The sequence below is a fragment of the Quercus lobata genome, chromosome 4 (genome assembly GCF_001633185.2).
Source record: "Quercus lobata isolate SW786 chromosome 4, ValleyOak3.0 Primary Assembly, whole genome shotgun sequence".
NCBI lineage: Eukaryota > Viridiplantae > Streptophyta > Magnoliopsida > Fagales > Fagaceae > Quercus > Quercus lobata.
Genome location: NC_044907.1, coordinates 66,929,486 through 66,951,623, shown reverse-complemented (window position 1 = coordinate 66,951,623; position 22,138 = coordinate 66,929,486). Strand labels below are relative to the sequence as shown.

At 38.1% G+C, this 22,138-nt stretch overlaps 1 protein-coding gene across 1 annotated transcript; it reads right to left on the bottom strand.

Annotated features, from left to right (window-relative positions):
- Positions 1 to 19,074: 19,074 nt before the first annotated feature.
- On the bottom strand, positions 19,075 to 21,828 carry LOC115983606. The gene is made up of 4 exons (XM_031106323.1): positions 21,665 to 21,828; positions 21,495 to 21,594; positions 19,760 to 20,152; positions 19,075 to 19,439 (listed from the first exon to the last, which is right to left on the bottom strand). Exons 1-4 carry the CDS (start codon positions 21,769 to 21,771, stop codon positions 19,311 to 19,313), a joined length of 729 nt encoding a protein of 242 aa, XP_030962183.1. The 5' UTR covers positions 21,772 to 21,828; the 3' UTR covers positions 19,075 to 19,310.
- Positions 21,829 to 22,138: the final 310 nt, after the last annotated feature.

The window sequence follows — 22,138 nt, the reverse complement described above, 5'->3', positions numbered from 1 at the left end:
GGTCCTCAACCCTTTGTCCAGTCCATGGCCGTTCGCCTAGTGGGGCGTGGATATTGTAGGCCCTTTCCCAAAGGCGGCAGGAAATAAGAGATATTTGTTGGTCGGCACACATTACTTCACCAAATGGGTCGAAGCTGAGTCATTGACAAACATCAGAGATGTGGATGCTAAGAAATTCATCTGGAGAAACATTGTTACACAATTCGGGGTCCTTCGTACCCTCATTTCAGATAATGGACTCCAATTTGACAACAAGGCCTTCAGAAGATACTGCTGCGAGCTGGGGATCACTAACAGGTACTCAACCCCAGCTTATCCTCAAGGAAATGGGCAGACTGAGGCTGTCAACAAGGTCATAGTCAGTGGGCTTAAGAAGAGACTGGATGACGCCAATGGAAGATGGGTAGAAGAGTTGTCGCACGTCTTATGGACTTATCAGACTACACCACGACGGTCAATAGGAGAGACACCTTTTACCATGACCTATGGGGCCGAGACTATTATCCCTCTAAAGGCAAACTTCCCAACGCTGAGGACGAACTCCTTCACCCCGGACAGTAATGATGAACTATTGGGGAAGAACCTAGACCTGATCGACGAACGAAGAGAAAAGGCAATGATCTAGTTGGCCTATTACCACCAGAAGCTCAAGCAGGGATATGATGCTAATGTGAAGCTTAGACCGTTAGCACCTGAGGACTTAATGCTAAGGAAAGTTATGGGTGTTGCCAAGAACCCATCCTGGGGGAAGCTTGGACCCAATTGGGAAGGACCATACCGAATTACTTCAGTAGTAGGAATAGGCACACACTACTTAGAAGACTTAGATGAAAAAGTTGTACCTCGTCCATGGAATGTAAATAACCTGAGAAGGTATTATTATTGAAAAAAGCATTTCTCTAATTCAAATTTTCAGTCCATTATGGTTATATGTCTTGTATTTTTGGCAACTATCTAAGTACTAGACAGAACCAAGGTCTTGCATGGTCCTCGGACTTAAACCTGTGGGGAAACTAGCTACTTCAAGAAAATCTAAGTTGCGAATATAGTCTAAGTATACACTTGGTACCTCAGGTGATACACTCAGTACCTCAGGTCATCTACTCAGTCCCCACTCCCTAAAAATATGAGCAAACGCAAACTAAATGCCCCCCTAATGCCGATGAGTTAGAATTTAAAGATCTAATTTCAAATATGATATGTACATAGCCATTTTCACCCATTAGGATAACCAATTCATGAGACACAAGGTTCACAGTAATAACAATAGCAGTAATGACAATAAACACATAATGTAAAAAAAAAAAAATGAAGAGAAAAGGGAGAAAGGAATTTCATACATTTAGTCAAAAAATTTAATTACAATGATTCCAATATCCTTAAAACAAACAGAAAAAAAAAAAAAAAAAAAAAAAAAAAAAAAAACACTAAATTAGAACTAATACAAAAGTTAGTCGGGTCGCTTACTTCTTCAACTTTATCTTGACCCCTTCCTTGGGAAGCTGAGCAGGAGTGATCTCAGGACCCTTGGAGACATCACCTGGGGGAACGGTTTGAAGGGGCTGAACCAAGAGAGCCGGCTCCTCGGCATGAGGGGCCTGAGCACTAGCTGTAGACTCAGCAGCCTCCTGGGGCGCTTCAGGATTCAAACTTCCATGTGTTTCTGTCGCCCTAGGAAGCTCACCCTCCTCGACTGGCTCATTTGGAGTGGTTATGGCCAGAACAGCCTCAGGTCGAGCAATCTCAGCCTCCTCTGGAACACTCTCAGCCTCGGAGCTGACAGGGGTGGTTTCCCGGATGGCCGGAGGGTAGTATACATTCTCCACCTTCCACAGATTAGATGAAGCCTTGACCCCAGCTTGTTTGAGGGCTTCATTCCAAACCTGGGAGCAGTAGAACTTGCATACCTCAGGGACTTGAGCCTTGAGAGTGGCCTGGGTCTTAGCCACTCCCAAGTCATAAGCCTCCTCCTCGGCTTTCTCCTTGGAGCTCTTGGCCTCCGTCCTGGCGAATTCCACCTCTATCTTAGCCCTCAAGGCTTCATCCCTGGCCCACTCCGCGACGCTCTTGGCCCCCTCTACCTCAGACAGTTTCTTCTTTAAATCATTGATCTGCTTCTTGGCAATCTTCAACTGATCCTCGGCTTCGCGTAAGCACCTCATCTGATCCTCGGCCTGTCTCTGAGTGCTAGCCAGGCCTGATTCGGTGCTTTCCCTAGCCCTTGTCATCTCCTTCAGCTCCTCCCTTGCCTTCAAGAGATTGGCCTCAGAGTTTTTGAGGGTTCGTGTAGCGTCCAAGCGCTTGTCACGCTCGAGCTCCAGGGACCTGCTCTGCTCCTTAGTGTCCTCTTCTAGCCTGTAGGTGGCCTGGACAGCCTGCTAATTAAAACAAGCACACGGTAAGTTGAAAACCAAGGAACAAAGATCACCGGAGTCACAGGCGTTGGAAGCCTTACCATGCCCAAGTATCTCTTAATGCTGAGGAAGACCTCCTGCCTCCTATGATTCCCCAACTCAGCCATATCGATAGGGAGCAACAGAGACCTCTCCAATGCGTCAGCCACGTAAGTGCCTTCACCCCTTTGGAAGTCCCTAAGGGAGGCGTTGTCCATCAACGGCTCGCCGTGGAGCATTAGGGCAGGAAGCCAGGCCTGGGGCGCGGATTGGGTGGCGACCTCTTTTTCTTGGCCATGGTGCCTAATCTTTAATTGCTTTGAAGTTCGTTGGGTTTCATCTTCCTCCCGAGAGGGGCGAGATTTCCCCCCATCCATGGGCTCCTTGCCTTTGGTAGCCTTCTTCCTTTTTGGGTTGGTGGGCTCAGGCCGAGAAGGCAGAGTCGATTGGGGGGGAGGAGGAAGTCTGGATTGTGGGGATGATGGCTATAATGGGGTGGAGGATGACCTGGTCTGGGTAGGCTGAGGCTGGGGTGGAGGAGGAGGAAGCTTAGATTGTGACTTCCCCGGCGTGTCCTTCCCCAGTTGGCCCTCAATCAGGTCGAACAGGCTGGTCAGAAGTTTTCTCTTAAAGCCCATTTCAGCTTGAGAAGATGTCCCTATTGATAGAAGATCTGCTTCGGCCAAATCAGGGTCGCCCAAGTCACCAGAGGGATCCTCGGATAGACTGACTTGGTCAAATACACCAAATTCTTCATCGGACGGACCCAAATCACCCTCGGCCTCCGCTGCTAGGTGGGATGAAGAAGGGCCTGCCAACGATATGCCTTCAGGGACAGGAGAGCCTTCTGGAAGCACAAACCCGTGCTCTGCTATTGTGATTTGTTGAAGTCGAGGATTGTTAGCTCTGATCACGTGCTTCAGAGCGGGGAATGATTTCTGAATAGGATCGTACCCTAGGATCTTGTGAGTGGCCCTGACTTGGTTGTCAGCTTCGTTTACAAAAACCATCACCTTGAGAATAGTTTCTAAATCTCCTCGGTTGACCAGGTGAAAGTGTCGCTCAAAGACGTGTGGATTTGCAAAAAGGAAACATGTTCATGTTAGTAACCGAACAATGCAAATTATGATGGCGCAAAAGATTAGTCCTTTCCGACTCTTGATACCCCACCTGGTTCCCCCTCCTCTGTTGAGCAATAAAGGCCGTCGTGCCATTCCCCAGACACAATGAGAAAATCCTTGTTTAACCCTTTACTGGTCTTGGGGAGGCACTGGATAAGCCGAACCTTATCGTCCCTCGTCTTCATATAGTAGGATTTACCCTTCAGGTGTTGGAGATTGTAGCACCAGTTTACATCGTGATGGGTTAACCTTAGCCCCATTTTCTCGTTTAAAGCATCCACACAACCCAGGAACCTAAACACGTTGGCAGCGCATTGGGTGGGAGCTAATCAGAAATGCCTAAGGTAATCCCTCATCACTGGCCCCATAGGGATTCTCACACCACCTTCTATAAAGACAGTTAGGGGAATCACCACTTCACCCTCTTGCCTCTTAAAATGCCACTCTCCTTCTTCACAGTACCTCAAACCTGCATTAGGGGGTATCCTATAATCGGCGATGAATTTTTCCATCTCTTCTTCGGACTCAACCAACTTTTTTAATTTACCCATCCCTTAAAACGGCTAAAAAGACTCAGGGAAGGATGAAAGAAAGAGAGAAAACGCGAGTTAGAGAGAGAAGAAAACTTACAGAAATGAGGAAAAACTCCTCGGACAGGCTTTTTATGCTGGAAAGAGAATTGAGTTTGGCTGGAGGTTTGACTGAACTCAGAATATGTGCGCAAGAACGCTTGAGTGCAAATGTAAAGAGGCAAATCAGTCCAAATTGGTATTTATACCTCCTATTAAAAGTAACTGTGCGGGTTTTCCCGTTCATAAAGTTAAGGAAATACCCACCATTAGATCACTATCGCACCGTTGAACGTGGGGAGCACAGAGTCGCCAGAATTTAATGAAAACACGCTTCGTATACCAAGGCGCCAAGAACGTGCCTTAGACAAGTGAAGAGGTTCTGGCACTGATGGAAGACAAGACTTGACAAGCCATGATAAAGGCCTGAGGACACCAAAATCCTCCTCTCCGTCTGAGGAGCCGGACAGTAGGATTTTGATGGGCTATTATGGGGTCAAAAAATTTGACAACCCCGGCCCACTTTATACTAAGCCCAAGGTCTACGTCGAGGAGGAAGAAATGACCGAGGACGTACAAAGAAAGCCCAGATAGCCTAGAAATGTTGCCGAGGACAATCCTGTTCTCGGCATTCTAGATCCCAAAAGGAAAGAATGGCACGTCGTCAAAGGCAACCTCCCAGAGCGCCCCCAGAAAAAGGACAAGTACAGTAGGACACCCATGGGGGTATGGTGTAGCAACAATTTAAGGAGAAACTGTCACCTTCGCATTAAATGCACCCAACTAATGTTCTGGCCGCATTAATGAGGAAATGACCCCTGAACAGTGCGGTCTTGGTTGCCAGAACTCACAGAGGGTTTGGGAAGGTGACTGATGGAACGAGCACTCGAGTAATAACCTGCATGATCAACAAATGGAGGGCCAAGATTGATTGGAAGGGGATATATAATGTGAAAGATCCTCCAAGAATGGGGATCGGGAAAGAGGTGGAAAAAAAGAAAGGAGAAGACGATAGCAATTTGCATGATCTTGGAAACCTTTGTAACCTAGCACTGAAGAAAGAAGAACACTAAGTTCCTCGGACGAAGTGCCCGAGGACAGAATTTCATACTTTAGTCTATATTCTTGTTATTCAATCCATACATAACCGTGTCTAGTTGTTGTAATCCTGACTAAGACCTAGTTCTTAAACCTATTCTCTATAAATTTATTGTATTGGGCTAGTTGGGCTTGGGTCTATTCATCCAATAGAAGAAGTACTCGAACACAGTCCCTACAATAATAATAATAATAATAATAATAATAATAATAATAATAAGGAAGGGGACGCACAGTTGATGGGAAGAGACGGAAGCACAGTAATATTGTAAAGAAGATAATATATGTAACTTGAAAAGTAAATAACTTGAAAGTAAGAACAATAAATAGCTTGAAAGTAAGAACAATTATAAGGCGGTAGAACCAGCCAAGTATATATGAAAATAACTCAAAGTAAATGAGAACAATAGTTCAAAGTAAATGAAAGCAATTTAGAACCGTCCGGTATGGCGGTAATCCGTCCAAGGTGGCGGTAGCAACAAGTAAAATAATGAACATTAAACTGAAAATACTTGTTATTGAAAGTAGAATAAACACTTACAGTAGTAGTGAATGCAAGATCTCAACAGTTACAGGTTAACAGTTACAAAACTTGAACTAGTCCTAGTTACAAGGTTTGTAGGATTACAAGGCTTGTAGTGAACAAGGGTGAACAAGGTAGTAGTAGTAGTAGAAATAGGGTGAGTTCTCTCTCTAAGAAGGCTAGTTCTAAGGAAAGAGAAATCAGAACTAAAACTTGACTTGGAAAAAACTCCTTAAACATAAGGGACAACCCCCCTTAAATAGGCAAAATTCGGAGTGAACAGTGTCATGAACAGTAACAAATGAACAGTGACAGTGAATAGTGACAGGTGAATAGTAAAATAGAATTTCTCTTCTTTTTTAACCCAAGATTGTGGGGAATCCACAAGATTATAGGAATCCTTCGTAGAGATCAGCAATAGGCCTATAAGTGTAGGGACAAGGCCTCATTATTGGTGTCCTTTAGAGGCAAAAGAAACCAATAAGAAAGAAACCAACAAAAGGAACTAATAAGCATGCACTTCCATTGTCTTCACGTGAACATTAATCTTTGGGATCCTTTAGAAGCATCATATTGGTGGGAAACAAGCTTCTAGCAGTAGTAAATATTGAAGCATTGGCCATTGTGCAGGCCAAACAAATAATAGAATCAAAATCTTCCGCAAAATTTGGAGTATTATGAATCAGTTCCGGATTTTCCGCAACATATTTGTGATGGACAATAAAATATTTTGGCTTTTGTGCAAGCCAGACAAATAAAGTAGCACCAGTCTTGTAACATTAGTGACCTCATCAATTAGTAGAGGGAGCATCGGATGGATAACCATCAAAAGGATCAAAAGGACCTTGTGGAGAATCACATGCATGCTCATGATAAATAGCATACTGGTTACAGAATCCACAATATAAAATTGGCTCAAACGTTGGAGTTTTTCCCGGGATGAGAAGAGTCCTTGGATTACAATGATCAGCAATTCGCAAATGAGTAATGGCATCAGAATATGGTCTGGGACCAAAGACAGAAATCCTATCTGTGCTTCCCATGAAATGATAATTTTTCCATAAATTCTGAGCAACATTAATAATCTGGTTATTAAAATAATTTCTCCAACATTCTACAAGACCACGAGGATTATCAAAAGATAATTGAGAATTTCCTTCAAACCATGGTCCTTGGTTAGTGTGACCATTAATGAGGATGAGATGCTTTGAAGGCTAGACGTTCATCCAGTTATCTCTTTCCCATTGTGGCAACGTACTCCAACACCTGATGGAAGCAAAAGGACTGTTAAATTCTTTAATAGCATCCTGAATAATTTGTGGGAGTTGGTTGGCTTGATAATGGCTTGTTAATTTTATAAATCTGATAAAGCCATATTCAAACATTTGTGAAAGCCAGTTAGGGTCCCTATCATCATCATCATCCGAATCATTAGCAACAATTGCACCATCATCATAATTTATCAAGAGGCTAGGAAATGGGTATTTCTTTTCATATACTCTGAGAGTACTCCCAAAGTGTTCTTCCCAATCAAGCTGAATAAAGACATTATCACCTTCATCCAATTCATCAGGATCAGGAATAGTGGCTGTGACAAGCTTCTTAAAACATTTGAAACATAGGTTGAAAGACCTAAACATAGCCTTGCTTCTCAGAATACGAGATTGTACATCTGGTGGCAAGTTGGCAAAAGCACTTCTTATCATAGATTGGGTCTTAAGACTCAATCTAGCATAATCAGTACCCATTATAGTCATTTTATCCTTTGAGTGGATATCCTCTTTGCCAAAGAGTTGACTAATGTAAGAATCAATTGGAATATTTGGATGGTCAGCAAGATGGCTTCTAAAAGCCTCATTTTCTGAAATAAGAATATTTCCTAGAACAAGGTTTGAAATAAGGTCATTTTTTGGAGCAAGGATTTTTTCTGAAATAAGGTTAGCATAGCTTATATAGGCTTCATTCTGAGCAGTAAGATTAACAAGGTGGATTTCGAGAGCTTGGAGGGTTTTTTCAAACAGGGAACGATTGCTTCTAGTAAAATCAGCATAGAGATTATCAATAATATATTTTATGGAATCTAGTAATTCATTATAGACCCCATTATGATATTGTAAGGATCTAGATAAGACTTCCTGTAAAGCAATTATCATATCACCACTGGAATATGTCATTTCAACTGGGACATATCTCTGAAAGGATGCTGATCTGCTGGGTTTTATCCCAGAAGATGCGCCTTCATGCATTGCAAAAGGTTCCACTGGGATTCTTTTATTTTGAGAATAATCCTGTGCAGGAGCTTTTCCCTTGTTTTTCTTTTCCATAATAATCCACTTACTAGTGGTATAAATATAAATATTATTATTATTATCCCATTTATTAGTGGTATTTATCTGCGCATCATTGTCCGATTCCTACAAAGAATCATTGATCATGTTAGGATAATGGATAGTATTTAACATTTTGGTACTATGAAAATTACCTTTAAAATCATCAGTGAAATATTGGCAAGAACTCATCACTAGTTCTTGAACAAGTTCACTCGTGGGAGAATCTTTTTTATAAGACAGATTATCAATATCAATTTCAAACTTTGAAGCAAATTTGAATTTTACTTTCTGTCCAAATGGATCGATAGTAATTCCATCATGTTCAACAAGAAAGGGATACAAAGCATTAGTAAATGGCAAACCAAGGATCACTTTTTCAGTCATATTTTTAACAAGAATAGAAGGAATCTTGAAACAAACATTATCATAACACACATGAGCATTATTCAATTCGTACTTAATTTTCATTTGAGAACCATTAGCAGAAACCAATCTTTCAGTAGATTTTTCAAAATATTTTGAAGGAATTAATCCTTCTTGGATACAGTTCATATCTGCACCAGAATCAATCATAGCAATAACAGTGAAATGATAATCAGGAGAAACAACAATTTTAACTTTTGTAAACCATTTTGGAGGAAGTATTTTATTAACAAAAGCAAGTTGAGGATTAGTGAAAGTATCAGGAATACCTTTATCAGAAAGAAGAGCCTGTTGACTGGATTCATCTCCATCGTTGTGCTCATTTTGTTTATCTTATTCATTATCGGATTTATCTTTATCAATTTTTAACATTATCAATTCTTGTTTGAGATTATTGTTATCACTTTTCATGCTTTTAAATTCATGTTTTAGTTCATCTATCTCTTTTTTAACAATATTAATTTCACGTTGGAGATCATTAACAGTTAGTTCTTTAGATTTCTTTTTATTAAATCTTTCCAAAGTTTCTTCAAAGCTTATAGTAAATTTTGGTTTTTTACCAGTTTCATCTCTTATCAAATTTTTCTTAAACCTATCCAAATATTCTTTTTGCAGTTCAAGGTTTTGAATTTGATTTATTAGTTGAATTATTAATTTTTCATCTTCTTCACTCTTGGTGAGAGCATTAATAATTTTTATAACATTGTAACAAGAATCTCTACAACCAATTTTAATATTAGGAGAATCAGAAGAATCATCAGCAGATTGATAGCAAGAATCAAATGAAGAAGAAAAATCATCTTCCAAAGAATCAGACGAATTGTTTGATTCAAGGATTCTGAATAACTCTTCTTGTCCTTTATCATCAATATTTAGCATGTTAAATTTGTTTTTCAACTTACCGGGTTTTTCTTTACAATCTTTACTGAAGTGTCCAGATTTACCATAGTTAAAACATTTGCCTTTACCCGATCTTTGTTTAACATATTTTTTAAAAACATTTTTCTTCTTAGCATAAAATTCATTAGGTTTAACAAAGTTATTTATGTGTTTTTTATGTTTTTTATGGCTTTGATCATGTTTTTTACTTTTTTGCCTAGAAGGAGCAATAGGAGGCAAACCATATTGTTCACAGAAATTTCCCATTTCATATTTAGCTTTTCTTTTATTCTTTAATTGGTGTTTTAGCAATTTTTCATTATTACACATATTGATACCAAGTTTTTTAATAGTACTGAAAATATCACCATAAGTCAAATTATCATAATCAATAGAATCATTTTTACCCATTAATTCTTGTTTTACCTTATGAGCAAAGATAGGAGGTAGACCGTCAATAAACTTTTCTTTCCAATAAGGCTTATGACAATCTTTCCGGAGCATCACTTTGGAAGTAAAAACATCTTGATACCATCTGTAATCAGACATAGTTGGGCAACTCAAATTATTCAAATAATTAGAAACACGAGATAAAATATTGGATGGAGTACCAACAAAATGTTTGAGAATAGTATAGATCAAGGTATTAACACCATCAGGAATACCACGACCAATACTTTCATCAAAAATAGGCAAATCTTCATCATTCTTTTTAACAGCATGTTTAATAGACTCTCTAGATTCTTTAGTGATGTATGAATCCCACCATCCACAAAGAGTACCAGAAAAACCAGTAACAAGTAGATTAACAATTTCAGGTTGATCAAGATCATGATTATTTTGATAAGCAATACCAACCATTGACATGTGACTCATTTTATTGATGATTTCTTGTTCAGACAAACCATCAATATTCCATTCATAAAGCTTATCAGCAGAAACAGAAAACTGTGTTTGAAAAGATCTCTCTTCAAACTGCATATCAGGAGGAGTGGGTTTTGAATACCAGTTTTTAGTAAAAGACATGGGTTTGGAGTTTCCAACAAATCTTTTAATTTTTGGGAAATCATCATCAAAGATTCTTTTTGCAGGAACAGAAGAAACAGAAGAAACAGTATCAAAATCTGTATTTTCTTCAGAAACAATTTCTTTTTTGGAAATAGTTCGAGCAGCTGAAGTAGAAGTATCCTCAGTTTTATCCTTTAAATCAGAAAGCATTTTTTCAACAATTTCAAGAGTCTTGGACTGAGAAGTTTTAAACATAACTTTTTTTCTTTGACTAGGTAAATCAATCAAAGGTTTCTTAGTTTTAACAGAAATAGATTTTTCAGAAACAGGTTTTTCAACAATTTTTTCTTCAATACGGTCAAGTTGTTGACCAATAATATGCAAAGATTGATTAGTAAAATTATTTTGTTCAATAAGACTAACAATGGGAGTTTGATCATCAGCAATTTTGAAAGGGGAGGCCTTCACTTCCTCTTTTGTCACTTCATCTTTCTTAGTAGTTATCAAAATTGAGTCAAGAGGAGGATGACTAGACCTAATAATGGTTTTATCTATTTTAACAAAATTTGATTTCTTTATTACATTTAAATGTTGTTTTGAAACCTCATCATTTGAAACATAATGGTTTTAAAGAAAATCAAAAAATAAAATATGTTTTTTCAATTGATTCATTCTTTCCAATCATTTTCTTTTAACACGGTCTTTTTCAGACTGAGCAAAATTATTTTGGAAATATTTTCTTTTGGTTCTGTTTTTTGCAAGCATAAATTCATCATACAAAGAAACCAAATCAACTTCAAAGTGTTCATCCAAAATAGTCAAAACTCGTAATTGATTTTGGTAAACAGGAGGATTTTCAATAGGAGGAGAATCAAAGTCAGATGGAGTAACAGAAACAGAGTCTTCTTCTTCATTAACAGCAACATTGTCATAAGGAGAGGAAGATTCAGCTTTAGTAGAATAGAAAGGAGTGCTAACTTGTGAATTACTACTGGAAACTCCTTTTAGCTTTAAATCAGAGGTTTTTTCTAAATTCTTTTTCAAAAAATCAGAGGATTTTTCCAAATTCTTTTTCAAAAAATCATTGATCTCTTGATCTCTTTTTGAAATACTTTCAGATCTAGCAAAGGAATGTCTTCCTTCATTGATTCTCAAAGGTGGATTATTTTGAAAACTTATTTTAACAGTACCATCAAGATATTGTTGAATATGGGTGAGATCAAGTTCATCAAAAACAGGTTTAGCAGGAGGCGTTTCTTGTTCCAAGAACCAATCATTAGGGAGTTTAACATCTTGCCATTGAATCACTTTCGGAACTTGAATTTTAGCATCAGGAGTTGAACATTAAATTAACATGGTTTTACCCGAAGGTTCTCTAGGAATCCTAGCACTTGGATTCATTTGAGTACCCATTAGTTTATAATAAATGCAATAAATCAAAGCAAAAGGCTTACTTCCTTCTTCTATGTGATAACCAGATGAAGCAATATTCAATGTCAAAGCTTTAACAATATTAAGATCATCCAAAGCAAGAGTAAGATCAGGATAACAGTTAAAATAAACAGGACCATCATACATAGAAGCAGTAATCATACCAAGAATGCTATCTTTAAAAATCTTAAATCTAGCATCTCTTAAACACATGAGAACAGAAGCATTAATACCCTTTCGGGTGAGTGGTTTAATAGCAACTTGAACCATAACAATATGCAAATAACTGAATTTTTTAGCAGCAAGGAAGTCACTAATATTCCTTTTAGTAAACAAACATCATTTTTCATGAACTCTCGAAATAGAGAAAATTTGTTCAACAGTTCTAGCTTTGTAAGTAGAATGAAAAGTACTTTCAACAAAACTAGTTTTATAAATAGTTTTAGTATCAACTTTAGGAATAGTCCAATTACGAAAATCAGGGATTAGCTCATTATCATCAATAGTGTGATCTTCTTCATTTACAATATCAGGAGGACAACTAGTCTTGGAGCTGATAGAGGAGTTGGATCTCCACAACTTATCCATACTATCCTAGGTTCAACACTCAGTTATCATGTTTTTCTCATAACCGTTGCATTTCGTAACACATACCCTAACCAACCTTATACCTCTCATGCCCTACACGCCCTCTCTTGGCTCAAACGGGCCTTACAGCTAGGTCATAGGAATTCACTTTATGACTAGGGTGGCGCCAACGACGGTAAGAAGGGAACACAACAACGGAATATCAAGCGTTCGGGTAGACACGGACAAGTAACAAAGACACAACAACACTACCACTGGCCAAAAAAGAGTGGCTCTGATACCATAAAGGAGGAAGGGGACACACAGTTGATGGGAAGAGACGGAAGCACAGTAATATTATAATAATAATAATAATTATTATTATTATTCTTCCAAATAAAAATAGTTTCTTATATAAAATTTATAAAAATAATCATATAAATTCCTTTAATATAAACAACTAATGCACAACTATAAGTAATCAATATATATATTTACTCTATAGACTAATTTAATGAACAATTACTTTGATATAAATGCAAATTTTGTTTAGATGAAAGCCGTACGTGCAAGTTAAATTATCAAGCTTGTAAAGAAAGTAAGCTACGGATCTAACAATACATTTAAGTGCAAAATCTCATTAACAATAAAAATTGGAACTTTAACGTCTAAAGAATGTAAAGGCAAAACAAGGAAAGTAAAGAAGGCAAGTGACGTACGTGGAAAACCCTTAGGAAGGGATGAAAAACCACTGTGAGTGAAGGACAGAATATCCTTCACTCTTTGAAGTTTTCTATTATGTGAAAATTTAAGGTTTTACACAATGTGATGTTCTTCCCAAAGAAAACCTTATTTTTCCCGCACTTTCCTATATAGACTTCTGCCTTTCTCTCTATCTTTCTTGCCTTTTGCCTTAATTGCTTAGCAATATGTTCCTTTTATAGTACAAGGAATGTTGTTAGGTACACAAAAAACAAGTGTCAAGCCCTCATTCCCCCATTCAAACCCAAATATTGTTACTGTACTATACTATGACTGAAAGAGAGAAGACCCGTCGATGTCAGGGTAGTGGGATGAAGGGTGGCTTTGCTACATCGTGGGAGTAAGTCATAGACAAGGAAAGGGGCATCAGGGAGGTTAGGAGTGATACACGTGTCCTCAGCAGTGGTCTAGCACAAGCTCAGCCAATGAAGGGTGTTCTATAGCTTTTGACCATAGAGGGTCACTATCTCCCTTTTTCACTAGTGCTGGGTGTCCATACTAGGCACATATTCCACTCTTCCCAAGATAATCACACCATTGACATGAGCCAAAGGTACTCCCCTTAGCCAACGTTCTTCTCCCTTTCCTCACAGTTGGTCCACCTGTAGGGTTTGGATTTAGCCATATCAGCACTCATGTTTGCCTTGGCTGTTGTAATGTACATTGGCCCCCTGATTGTTAATGGCATTAATGACCAAGGCCATTGACAGTCACATCTTTTTAGACTTCAATGCTCTTTGAAATCATGCCTTGTGACGCTCAAAGTTCGACACATGGCATATGCGAGTGCTTCTAGACATTTTGGCGTCTCTTCGTTTCCCGCACTTGGTAGACAGACATTAAGCTTCATAAATGTCGCGTCTTTTCACTTGGCCTCGGTTGTTGATTTAAAAATGAAAGCAATCTTCCTTACTTTTCATTCCTTTTGTATTTACACCTCTTTTCTCCTTACACATAAAACCCCCATTCTTAGAAAAATGTCCTATCCTTCTTCCACAGGTTCCAACTCTCCAAATAATGACTCAGATTCGTCGAGCATTGGCAATGCTCCCCCAATGGCTCTGAACCCTATTCCTCCTCCTCCTCATTTTCCCATATTTTCTTCCTCCACCCCTCCCCCCCTCACATTTTCCTTCTTGAGGTTGGGGAAGCCCAACCTTGGGAGGAGGGTGACGAAGAAGAAGAAGATTATGAATCTAAAGACCTTAAAGCATGGGTCGAGGAGGATGCTGAAGACCAATCCTACCACGCCTTCATGGGAGAGCTCCCAAGGCAAAGAGAAGGCGCAGAGGTTCTCAGACTAGTTCCGACTCAAGCACAGAGGCCTCGAACTCCTTGAGTGGCTTTAGCTTTGAAAAAAATGAGTTAGATTCTTCAAAAGCTTCGGATTCTGGAGCAGAGGAGTGGGACCTTGGCCCAAACCTCCCATAAGAGGGTTTTAATGAAGACACTGACACTTATGGGCATCCTTCTCCCTTAAGTTGCCCGCCTTTAAACTTGTAATCTTTTAGTTTTTGTTTTTATGTTTATGTAAACAGGCCATACCATAGGCCTTAAGTTTGTAGGTTGTTTTATGATTTTTTTTTTATTTTATTTTATTTTTTTTTAAGTGTAAAGAAAAGGGGTGATAGGCCACGACGGCCAAACTGAATGTAATCTTTTTTTTTTTTTTTTTAAATTTATATATATATATTGTGGGGCCCAGCCCAAAAATAATGGGCTAGTCTAAATTCAGGCCCTTCTGAGGAGCGTTCTGTCCGAGGAGAAGCCACAGAAAGCATTATTCAGGCCCAACTACGATAAAAGAAACCTGTCCGAGGAGTAACTCCTCCTCGGACAATACGAAGTCCGATCAAAGACCACGCCCTTACCATTGCAGTTCATCCTCCCAACATATAAAAAGAATAAAACCCAAAATATCCCATGGAAAGCTGCCACCACCACATTAAATGTGCCACAACCACCCTTTTGGCCGCATTAATGAGGAAAAGACCCCTGAACAGTACTACCTTGGCCACTGCAACTCACAAGGGGGTGATAGGGGTGTCTGATGGGACAGGGGCTCAAGTGGAGGCTTAGATGATCAACAAATGTAAGGTTCAGATAAGAAAGAGAGAGCTATATAATGTAGTAAAGTCCCTCAAACAGAGGGAGGAGAAAAAATGTATTCTAATTGAGGAAATAGAATCTGCTGTTAAATATCCATCCTTGTGTTCTTGTTCCTGCAACAATATTGTCCATGTATCAGACCGAGCAGGCTCACTGAGGCTAAGTTCTTTGACCCATCCTCTACAAAGTATTTGTTGTGGGTTGCGTCTTGGGCCAAGGCCTGATAGAGAGGGTTTGGGCCAGGAAAATCGTGCAACTACATATATATATATATATATATATATAAAGAGATTTTGTTTTGATGTTCTGAGTAAAAGTTATTTGTATGTTTATTCTTATATTTCTCTTTTTAAAAAAAGTTAAAAAAAGAAAAACTGATTTGCAAATAGGGACCCCTTGCATAAAAAAAAAACAACAGACAAGCACATCAGTTAATCAAAAGATAAGGTAAAAAGTGCAAAAGGAACTTGATTGTGATGGGTCACGCCTTTTCACGGTTCCCTTAATGGTGATTTTTCGAAAATTGACTTGTCAAATATTCTGCTGTCATTTGGCATTTCCCCCTACCAACACGTGTCAAAATTTTTGAAAATGTGGCTCACTTTCGAAAGGCCCCTTTTAGAGGGAAAAATTTGCCTATAGTACATAAGGAGGGAAAACTGCTTCCTTCTTTCCATCATCCTCATTTTTTTTTTATCTCTCATTTTCTGAACCTAAATCTTAGAGTCACCACAGAAAAATCTCATAGGTGTCAAACGTACTTTGAGATCTAGTTCTTCAAAAATCACGGAACCCTCAACCCCTAAAATTAATAAACCATTGCTAGGGGGAGAAGAGAATCCTTCCATAGAGGAGTAATGGAATATTCCATCCTTCTTTGGAGATAATCTATTTGACGAAAGTTTTGACTGGGAATCTCTTCCTTGTTCTGCAAAACCTCCTTACACGGCATGTGGGTAGCTTGATGATCTTTTGACCATGGACCTAAATTTGAAGCATGTCCCTTGGCTTGGCACTTATAGAGGAGATTTTGCTCCCACCACTAATGTGGTTTTCAAATCTCATACATTAGTTTCTAGAGGCTGGAGGAGTTGGTGTCAAAGAGTACTGACACATCCTCCCTTCATGGATATTCTGTAGAAAGTGCAACTAGTGCACACTGTGTTGGTGTTCTCCGGGCTAGATATTAGCAAAGACAGTGAAAACCTCATTTCCCTCTTATATTGCTAGAATTCTACTACCCACACTTTCTTCACAGGGTGTCAAGAAGATATGTTTATAAGATATTAAGACTTCCCCTGTTTGGTGATGGAGACATGGCTAACATTTCTATGTCTTCTTATGAGGCCAAAGTTGTGAACTTTCTTAAGGATGCGGTGAAGAAAACTTTGAAGAAACCAATTTTAAAGGCTACAAGAAAGGGGAAAGCCCCCAGTGAGGAAGTGCTGGAAGACACCAGTGTTGGTGGTGATAAAGGCTTCAAGGCCAACTTTTAGGGGTGGATAAGATAGTTCTGGAGAGAGTATGCTGATGGCGTAGATGAGGAAGTAGACACAGATTCTTTGAAAGAAGGTACAAACTTCGTTGTGGGAGAATGTAATTCTAACCCTTACAAAATTTGATATAAATGCAAATTTTGTTTAGATGAAAGCCTAAATAAAAAAAATCTCAAAAAATGCGTTCTTTCATATGAGATCTCTACTTTTATATTGCTAGCATCTAACCGGCACATTGTGTGGGTATCTTTTAATTAATTGATTATAAATAAATAGAATATTTTAATTGAAAAATGCTCCACTTGTAAAGCATATTCTCTATTTAAAACTAATTATTTAGATGTTCATTTATTAAATTTTTTTTTTTAAAATGTCAACATATTACTTCTTTATAAAAGGCTTAAACAGAACTATCCTAAATGTAGATAATAATTTAATTTTCATTTGTCACATGAAGATATATGCAATGTTTAGAAGTTAAATAGTTTTTATGGTTCATGTTTCACAAAATGTCATTAATTTAGAGTGTAAAAAGCTTTAAAAAAAAATATTAGAATGAAAAAAAGGTTGTGAACGGACAAAATCAAACTTCAAACAATTTTTTTTTTTTTCCAAACAAACAGACATCTTCTTGTTACTCCAAAGAAGCCGAGCTGTACCGAGATTTTTAAAGCGTTAATGTAGGTCTTTAAAGCGCTAGTATAGACCCGATTGAGCTATGCTAGTGGTTTCTATTCCGGCAGTTTTTAGCGCTGGCCAAGAAGTGACATAATAGACCCGATCGGACTTTGATGGAGAAAAATGCCTTTACACTATTCAACTTTGAAGCAGTGACAATAATATCCCCTGAACATTTATTTTAGCTAATTTAATACCTCAACTTTATAAATCTGCCAAATACTTCTATTGGTCTGCTCATGTGTGAGTGTCATGTGGACAACAAAATTCCCAAATTCGAATGAGAGAGAGAGAGAGAGAGAGAGAGAGACGCCCAATTTTGTTTTCAGGAACCGATCGACAAAATCAACAGTTCTCAAACTCACGACCACAACACCTCTATCACCACCCAATTTGCAGATTGTGTTGCCCCAGGCCCTTGTTACAACAGCTTTAAACTAGCATCACAAAAACCACAACCACGACAACACCAAATAAAAATGCAAACTTACAGAAAATTCATTACTCAAACTCATGGAATGAAGAGCATAACAAGCGAGTAAATTATAAAATGAAACTAACAAACATTACACAAACTTGTTGGTGGCAGTCATAGTTATGAATTTTTAACAAATTTTAAAACAAAACCCACATCCCATTAATTCTCTTGGTTGAAGTATAAACTTGGTTACAGAGGTGAAATTTTGCAAATGAGTGTGAAACTCGTCTTCCTCGTCTGTTTCTTTCAACCAGTGGTGGCTGTCAAAGGCCCAAATCAATTGTCGAAGACTAGGGAATAGGGACCACGAACGGCACAGTCAGACACTCAAAAGGTTCCAATTGAATTCGGGAATTTTGTTGTCAATGTGACACTCACAAGAGTAGGACGTTAGTGGAGTAAATGGTAGACCAATATAAGTATTAATTTGGCAAATGTGTAAAGCTCATGTATTAAATTGGCTAAAATAAAAGTTTAGGGGGAGTCAAGACATTTTTCCCCACCTTTTATAAAAGAATGGCCGATTATTTGCACAAATACAAGGACTTCGTTTTCACCATACTATGTGGGCTCCCTAGTGAATCGATGGTCAACGATTAATTTTTGCACAATCTGTTTTGTGGGATCTTAGTTCAAATTGAATCAAGGTGTGAGAATGGTATGATTGAAGAAATGAAGGTATAGAAAATGGTGTAAATACATCTTTTCACTAACAGTTTAAAGATACTAATTATTTTCTATTTCTTTTAATTTATAAGATATCTCTGGCGAAGATTATGTATCAAGAGGTCCACCTCTCTAATTTTCAGTTTGAACATTGTTGGATCTTGTTGAAGGACAAACCAAAGTGGATGAAATATAAACCTAATGGAAAACCAAAAAAAATGGTTACCTCAGACACCGGATTCAATAAATCAAGCTGAGGTTAACACTGTAGACTTGGAGAGATTGATATGTAGGAAAGCCGGAAAGGCCAAACGAAAGATGAAAGAAGATTTTGTGGAATTTATGAAAAAGACAATGAAGGTTCTTGGTATCACTTAATATAAGAAAAGAGTCAATTCATGTAACATTTTGAGATCTGTCAGTTGGCAAGCTATTTTGCTCACTTTGTTGAACAATTGTAAGCACATTATATTAATCATTATATAATAAAAAAATATCCTCATGTTCTAAGTCTAACTATCAAGGATGACATGGTAATGCACATTAATTAACACACTGGATAAGATATGAGATGTTGACATAAAGATAAAGGCTCCCGTTAGTCCAGCTTAATGCTGTAATCATGTTAACACATCATAAGTCTCACTACAAAAGTAAAATTTTACTTGTAAGCACTGTGCTGGGTTGAATCTCAAAAAATATGACCATAAATTTCTTTCCAGATACATCTTATGTGATAGGTTGCATCTCACCCTCTAAAGCATAGTAACACTTGAGATTCAACCATATAAGGAACGCCAAGGCTCCTCACTCTCCTTCGATGTATTTGTTGGTTGCCACACGATCTTGTCTCTCGAAAAGCACAGGCAGGAAGAGCTTGCCAAAATCTCTCCAAGCTCAGAAATTATCTGCAGAAGAAACAGTCAAGAATCAGATGGGAAATCCTAATAACCAGAAGCACTAATAAAATGGTAGAACAGAAAAAGAAATAGAGTAAAAGCAGTTTTCATCTCACTCCACTGTGGGGCAAAATCTCACGATCCCAACAAACAAACAAAAAAAACAGTTTTCATCTAACTCGCAAACATTGAGAAGGTTGAAAAGACTTTCTCCATCTATTGTCCCAACATGGCTTCTGAGATTTATTAGATTTTATATGTTCAACCTACTATCCAAGCAATTTAACCATCATAATTGCATTAGCTGAAAGTAACCAGAGTATGAATACCTCAAGTTCTTCTCCTATAGCTTTATCAGATAGGTGTCGACCTCTTTGCCCGATAAGAACAAAGGTTGGAAACTTCAAGACACGGACCAACTGAAGGAGGCAGGCTAGAGGTTCATGATGAATCTGCAATGATGATGGTACCTTCTGGGTTCTGGTTGCCATAGCCTGAGTTATATCTGTGTCTGGGCCTATCTGTATTCCATAAACCGAAACTTTGCTTTCATTTTTTGTTAAAGTTTTGCTTTCCCACTTAAGCTTTGATGATGCCAGGACAAATGGGACTATAAGTGTGGGCATTGAAGATGATTCTTCTCCAGATATTTGTGATAAAATTTCAGCAACAGCACAGGCCAATACTGGTGGCTCATAATTTTGCATTAAAAACAGTGACACCTAAAAATAAAGATAAAAATTCATTAAAAAATCTTAGTAAGGCATTACCTGCTAAATTAAACTGTAAGATTGAAGTAATGGTTTGCTATTTGCTTGTCTGCATGATCAGGCAAGAGTTTTTCAACTAAACTAAAATGTCAAGAGGGATAAAAAGAGTGTTGGGGTGGGATTCGAGCAAAGTAACAATAATTGCAGATGGTCATTGTTTGTCTCTTGGTTCATAAGGCATGAGAAACAAAACAATAGATGATTCATGGAAAATGGCAACTGCTAATCCCCTCTAGATTTCACAGAAATCTTACATCTTGAAAACTCTGAAATATTTCATCTACACATGGTTTTAAAAGTCTAAACATCTTTGTCATAACAAGGAGAACATAAGCATCAAATAATAGACCAAGCTAAATTTGGACAGGGACATATCATATTTGGGATGCCCTGACAGCAAAGAATGAATGGCAAAGTTGGTTCAGACCCTGCATAACTTGGTATCCCTCATTTCAATCAATCACAACACCGTCATTGTAAAATATGACACACTTTGCAATTCAAGCACAAATTTGCAGATGGTCACAAACCAATGCTCATATATTCTTACGGTCTGTCTGGTTCTATATTTCAAGGAGCGTTAAAGCCAGAGTTTGGCAATTTCGCTAAAGAGCGGGTCCTTAAAGCTGAAATTTGGAGATTTTAGGAAAAAGTTGTATAATTCACAGTTCATACTTTATAAATCCAGAATTTAAAGCATTATTTACTATAATTTGCCAAGCACTTCAAAACTCTAAAGAGTTTTTCAATTAAGACTATATCACAAAAGTCCTACTATTAATGCTCTACAATTAAAACCTAGGAAGCACGGACATTTCATTTAAGGTGCCGTACCCATGTCATATTGGGGTCATATCGGGGTCATACCGGAGTGGTACCAACCGTTATAATTTTTCAAAAATTGCTCGTATCACCATGTTGTACCCGTATCCGTTTCTGTGCTTCTTAGATTTAAACTTCACTTCCTACAGCAATGCCAAATGGGCACTTGTTTCAGTGAATCACAGTAGTTGTTTTTGCTGGACAACATAAAGGGCACAAGCCCATCTGCCCATATGATGCAGAGATTTTAATATTGTTAAGGCTCCATTATTAGGCATGCCATTCTAAAATGAACTATCTTCAAGTATTTATAACATGTGACAAGAACCCATTTTGAATTAAAGCAAGGAAAAAAAAAATGGTGGGCATAATTTATGAAATGCTAAGAATTCACTTTCCTACGGTTAATGACTATGAATATAATTTTGAACAAGAAAGTAAAGTATAGTTGTAGATAGAATAGAAGAAGTACCTGATAATTGCCCTGAGGATCAACATAGTGATGGATCTTTGCAGAAGCTTTCTGATCCTTAATTCCATAGCTTTCCAATGAAAGCTCCAAAGACTCCTCTCTGTACACACACAAATACAAAAAAGTAAGCTACCTTTCAGAGAGAGAGAGAGAGAGAGAAGAGAGCTTACAGAGGGCGAAGAGAGGAGTGAGGGTCAGGGTGGAGAGCATCGGAGATGGCGGAAGCGAATCCCTCTGAGTCTCTGAAAAGGAAAACTACTTTCCTTGCTACCTTCATTTTTCTCTCCTTCTTCTTCTTCTTGCTCTGAAAATGAGTTCTGGGTATTGTTCGTTGTATAGGAAATTACCTATACGGAACGGTACCGTTTAGGCCTTTGTCCATTTTTAAAAAATGATAATAATATTAATACAAATAAATAAATAAATCCACACGACTTTTTAAAAATGTCATGCGATCGCAATGAGTCCGATTTATGGATTTTCAAATTTAATCATACTATACTAATTAGGGCTCGGAGGCTTATTAGCACCTCCTAAAGGACTATTAATGTGGTCCTCCCAACTCCTGCCACCGATGGAAAAATGTCACTGATTTTTAATTTATTACTCAATTGCTTGACTCAGCCTATTGAGTCACAAAACCA